General features: G+C 47.2%; 1 protein-coding gene across 1 annotated transcript in view; it reads left to right on the forward strand.

Moving 5' to 3' along the window:
- LOC309558730 (dynein axonemal heavy chain 11-like) overlaps positions 1 to 4,676 on the forward strand; it is a gene marked incomplete at both ends in the record, with an annotated part of 1,130,439 nt that extends 1,125,763 nt beyond the window's left edge. The window contains one exon of the mRNA XM_082261779.1: positions 4,429 to 4,676. Within this exon, the coding sequence (XP_082117905.1) occupies positions 4,429 to 4,676 (248 nt within the window). The remainder of the gene's footprint in view (positions 1 to 4,428) is intronic.
- Between the last annotated feature and the right edge of the window lie 1,324 nt (positions 4,677 to 6,000).

The raw sequence follows: 6,000 nt of genomic DNA on the forward strand, positions 1-6,000 counted from the left end.
TAGGCATTAGGACATCCCAAAGCAGTGTCAAACATGAGGTGTGGGAAGAGCAAAAAAAAAAAAAAAATTCCCAAGGCTTATTAGTAACAAACAGGAGCTCAACAAAAACAACTGGAGCTTACCTGAACAATACACCCCCAAAGAGGCAACAGACCCCCTGATAAATTTTAGTGAAAGTGTGCACCTACTACCAGGTGGCTGCCTTGCAAACCTGCGTCACTGACGCCTGATGATGGAAGACCCAAGAAGCACTATGTGCCTGAGTAGAGTGTGCTTTGACAGGGAAAGGAGGAACCTGACCCACGATTGAATAGGCCCGAATCACCGTCTGTGTGATCCATCTGAAAATGGTCGCAGAAGAAGCAGACAGTCCTTTTCTTGGCCCATCCGTGAGCACAAATAGTGAGTTTGACTTCCGAAAAGACTCTGTAGCTGCCAGGTACGGCTGAACCGTCCGAACCACATCCAAGGCATGTAACACAATTTTCTTAGGATGTTTGGACCTGGGACACAGGTAAGGCCACAAAACAACATCTTCATTTAGATGGAAATCAGAGACAACTTTTGGAAGGAACGACTGACATGGGCAAAGAACCACCTTATCCTTGTGGACCACCAAGTAAGGGGTACAACAAGCACCGCCAGTTCCAACACCCTGTGAGCAGAGGTGATAGCCACCAAAAAGGCCACCTTCTGGAACCGCATAAGCAGGGGAATCTCCTGCATATTTTCAAAGGGAGGCTTCTGGAAAACTGAAAGTATCAAGTTCAGATCCCAGGGCGGAAGAGGAGACGGCCCCGGTGGAGTCAGAGGTCAAATCCCTTGAATATAAAAAAGGTATGCACCAGGGAGTGCATGGCCAGGGATTGTTGAAAGAAGACTGCCAAGGCCGACACCTGGCCCTTGATGGTACTCTAAGGCCATTTTCGGCTCAACCCCCCGTTGAAGGAAAGTCTAGATATGAACCACTGGAAAAGAGCGAGGGTGGGTACTAATCGACTCACACCATGAAATGTACACTTTCCACGTACGTTGGTAGATCTTTTTAGGAGGAAGACTTCCTAGCCTTCAGCAGTGTCTACTTCAGCAGTGTCTGAATCACCGACCCAGGCAAAGCTCTATCCTTCAGCACCTGGGTTTCAACAGCCAAGCTGTCAAAGACAGCAACTGTAAAGCAGGATGGAAGATTGGCCCCTGAGAGCAACAGATCCTCCCTGAGAGGACGTCAGTGACCAGCTGCACCAGATCAGCATACCAAGACCAGCCAGACCAGTCCGGGGTCACTAGAATGACCGGAATCCCTTCTGCCTCGAGCCGACGGAAGCTTCAAAGGCGGGAAAGCGTAGATCAGACAATACTGGCCCCACAGGGCCACCAGAGGATCCCTTGACCATGCCACAAAGCTCAGAACTTTTCTGTTGAGCTGGGACACCAACAGATCCATCTCAAGGGTGCTCCATTGGAGACATAGCTGATAATCCACCTGCCAGTTTTCCACTCCTGCAATGTGCATGGTGGAGAGGGCCAGAATGAAGCGTTCCTCCCACCGCAGAATGTCAGCTACCTCCTGAGCTGCCAACACACTTTTTGTTCCACGTTGCTGATTGACATAAGCCACTGCCGGGGCTTTGTCCGACTGAATCCTCACTGGAAACCACTGAAGACATTCCGTCCAGTGATCCAGGCACAGCCTGATCACCTGAAGTTCCAGGACATTTAAATCAGTAGTCTGGACTCTTCCAGTCCAAACACCCTGAGCATAGCTCCAAATCAGGACACCTCCCCACCCAGACAGACTGGCATCAGCGGTAACCACTGTCCAATACAAGGGGAAAAAGGCCTTGCCCTGTTGAAGAGCCCGAGAGCGAAGCCACCCGATCAGAGACCCTTTGATTTCCCGGCCCAGCCGGATTGGATTGTCCAGAGACTTCAGACACTTGTCCCATTTGACCAAGTTTTTCCTTTGCAGGGATCTCGTATGGAAATGTGTAAATGGAACAGCCTCGACAGTAGATACAATCAGGCCCAGCAAAGGCCCTACTGGAAAGCAGGAGATGAATCGCAGCATGCAACTTTTGGAGTTTGTCCAGAATGAGGAACACTCTGGCTAGAGTGGAGTCCAGAGTCAGACCCAGATAATCCAATTTTCTGGATGAAATCAGAGCAGACTTTTGGTAATTCAGAAGCCAGCTGAACTCCCTCAGGGTCTCTATAGTGATCTCCACATCGCCCATCAGGACGATGTGGAGGAACTGTAGGACTTCGCTCACAGGAGAAGGCCGTCCAGGTAACCCAGTATTGCAATTGCCCACTGACATAGCAACACCATAATCGGGGGCAACACTTTTGTGAAGACCCAAAGGGCGGAGGCAAGACCAAAGGGTAATGCCACAAACTGATAATGCTCCTCTCCTACAGCAAAGCGGAGGAAACACTGGTGCCGGGCACATATTTGAATGTGCAAGTAAGCATCTTTGATGTCTATAGAGGCAAGAAAATCCCCCCAATGTAGGAATGCCACTACCGTGCGACTGGACTCCATTCTGTACCCCCACAAAGCAGTTCAGGGTCTTGATATCCAGAATTGGATGCACCTTTCCCTCTTTCTTTGGTACCGTGAACAGGTTTGAATAAAAGCCCTAAAACTGTTCCGAAACTAGTACCGGGACAATCACACCCTGCCGCAGCAGATCTTGAACAGCCCCAAAGAGCTTGCAATTGGTCCAGGGACAGGAGCACATTGGAAGGAAAGAACCTTTCCGGAGGGAAAGAATGAACCAAGGAGGTGCATGGGCCCAGAAACCAGGGAAGACGTCACATTACCCTAGGCACAGGTGAGGAAGCTGAAGGGGTGCTCTTTTCTTGCCAGACCAGGGCCGCTTGAAACTTCCGCAGGAGGACTTGAAAGGTTTTGAACCCTTATCAGTCGATCCTGAGGGACAAAAAAAAATTCCTGTGAGCAGAGGATGGGCCACGCCTGCACCTTACCAGCCTGTGGAAGAAATGTACTCTCCCCCCCGTGAGACTCTTAATGATGTCATTCAGGGTATCCTCACACAGGCAGTCTCCTTAAAAAGGTAGATCAGTTAAAGCAGACCAACTGCAGACAACAATACGTGCATAAGTACCACTGCTGCACACCCTCCAGGTCATGGCATGAAAAAAATTTAGCCCACCCGGTCAGATTGCGACACCAGGGCAATGGTGAAGACCAGCACCAAACCAGCAACAATGAACAGAGTTAACCAGATCCTTAAAGGCCAGCAATTTCTCAACCGGAATCATGGTTGCCTTATTCAACCTGGAAACCAGGGGGGTTCCACCAGAACAGTCTACTTTTTAAGGAGGGACTTCTCAAAGGGTTACCTCATCGCAAAGCATTTGGGAATCACAAAGTGACGTCCATCCCACTCATTTGCGACAAATCTGTCAAAATGGGGGAGAAAAGGAAAGCCCTTCGCCGCTCTAGGACAGCTTGTGAATGCCAAAGGGGACTGGCACCTCCGTTGCATCCATTTTTAAAGTTTCACGCACGGACACAATCAGCGTGTCCACTAGCGCCTTTTTGTGCGCAGATACAGGTGTGGAGGAATCGTCCTTACTAATAATAAAAAAAAAAAAAAGGAAGCGTGGCTGCAGACCTCACAGGGTAGGCCAGGTCCGCAGTGGCTGAATCAGATTCAGAATCTGGAGGAGACAGGGGAAGGCGGGGGGCACTTTTTGCTAGCCCGCCACTCAAAAGCCACCTCCACCCAGGACACAAAAATGACTCCAGGACCACCATCAACCTCATAACCCTCCGGAGGGGTACAACAGATCTAGAACCAGACGGGTACCTCTCCAGACAGACCCTCCTCGCCACTGAAATGGGGGGGGCTGTCATCCAGGAGGAACCCTGTGATGCAGACCGAGACCCGGTCATATGGGACCTCGTGAGGGGTTTAACGCGCAGGCCAGCCCCAGTTTAGTGGGTCTATGTCACGGCCGACCTATCGTGGAAGTGTTGTCTGTGTGCTCGCTGGCCAGATTGGGGTGACCATTGGATCTAGATTATTCATCCTGTTGTCCAGTCTGGCAGTCGATTGTAGATCTCGCAGGAAAAAACGGGAGAGGAAAAAAAAAAGGCATTTAAAAGAAAAAAAATTGCCAGGACCAAGGATCCCGGCAAGGAACTAGGTCCTTACTCCTGGCTAGGCTGACAAAAAAAAAAAAAACACACAATAGTACCTATAGCAGAGAGGGGGGGAGGAGTATACCGCCTGGGACTGCCCATAGGCATAGTCAAGTGCTTTTTTTCTGCCTAGTGTCCTACTCCTCTAGGGGAAGTGTAATCCAATAGTCAAGAATCCTAAGGAGCTGTGTATCAATGAACAAAAGGAAAAGCACTTTCTTCTTTCTTTGACTTGATTTATATTTTGATATTTACAGGTGCACACTGGGATATTCAAGGAGGGCACATTGCTGAGGCTCGTCTAAAGGCTCCCAATCCTATCATGCCAGTCATCTTTGTTCGAGCAATTCCAAACGACAGACAGGACACAAGAAACATGTATGAATGCCCAGTTTACAAGACAAAGATAAGAAGCTCAACTTATGTGTGGTCTTTTCACCTGAAGACCAAAGAAAGACCTTCTAAATGGATTCTTGCTGGGGTGGCTTTGCTGTTAAGCGTATGAAATAAAGTTTAAATGTTGAATCCAATTTTATTGTTTTATTAAATCATACAAACATTTGCACAAATCCCCAATGAGAAAATATCCTATAAAAGGTGATGGTATATAAATTTCCAGCAGCAAGACTATATAGACTGGCAGTGGTCAATACAGGTGCTGGTGACCATGCATGGAGTTTAGTTGAGACTAACTACTCCCACTTTTTTCAAGGTCCTAAATCTTATAGGTTTCTTTGGGGGCCAAGAAGTGTTTTTTCACTTTCAAAGCAGGTAATTGAAAGCACTGGCTCTCAGATTTAAGCCCTTACAATATGCATAAGTCCCCAGAACACAATGGGGTGGATTCACTAAAGAACATATAGACTGCACTTTGCAAACTGCAGTTGCACTCTGCAGGAGCAGCTGCTCCGGAGGTTAGTGTATGAGCAGACGCTCTGCTGACTTCAATCATCCAATCATGTGCAAGCAAATTATTTTTTTTTTTCTTGCATGCGATTAGGTATTTCTAGCAAAGTGAAGCTTTACCTCATTTACTAAGCTCTGGGGCAACAGTTTATTTGCCTTTAGTAAATCAAAGTACATGCTTTGGCAAAGACATTTCCTCAATGTTTAGGTTCCTAAACAGTGCACACAACACCATCCATGCGTCGCATCTATCCCCAATTTATCTGCAGTATTTTCTCTGGCAATATACACTCACAGGCCACTTTATTAGTTACACCTTGCTTGTTTTGGATTGGATCCCCCCTTTTGCCTTAATAACTGCCTTCATCCATCACTGCATAGATTCAACAATGTGTTGGAAACATTTCTCACATTTTGGTCCATATTAACATGATAGCAGCACACAGTTGCTGCACATTTGCACATCCATGATGCTAATCTCCCATTCTACAACATCCCAAAGGTGCTCTTTTGGATTGAGATGTGGTGACTGTAGAGGCCATTGGAGTACAATGAACTCTTTTTTTTTTTTCTTTTTCAAGAAATCAGTAATGCGATGATTTGAGCTTTGTGACATGGTGCATTATCCTGCTGAAAATAGCCAACAGGATGGGCATGGTCAGCAACAATACTCAGGTAGGCCATAGCATTAAAAAGGATGCTCAATTGGTACTAAGGGGCCCAAAGTGTGTCAAGAAAAATGTACCATTAGTTTACCAGTAACGGTCTTTCTATGAACCTATCCAGGACAGCCTACATATGAGAGATTGTGGCTCCACCCTAAAGGAAATACAACTAATTTGCAGCTGTTAAAAAGGTCCCACCCATACCTTGAGCTTCAGTAATAGAAAAGTAACTTTCCAACCGAACTTCGAGGGACACAG

Source organism: Pelophylax lessonae (assembly GCF_965119305.1).
Source record: "Pelophylax lessonae genome assembly, chromosome: 6".
Taxonomy (NCBI): Eukaryota; Metazoa; Chordata; class Amphibia; order Anura; family Ranidae; genus Pelophylax; species Pelophylax lessonae.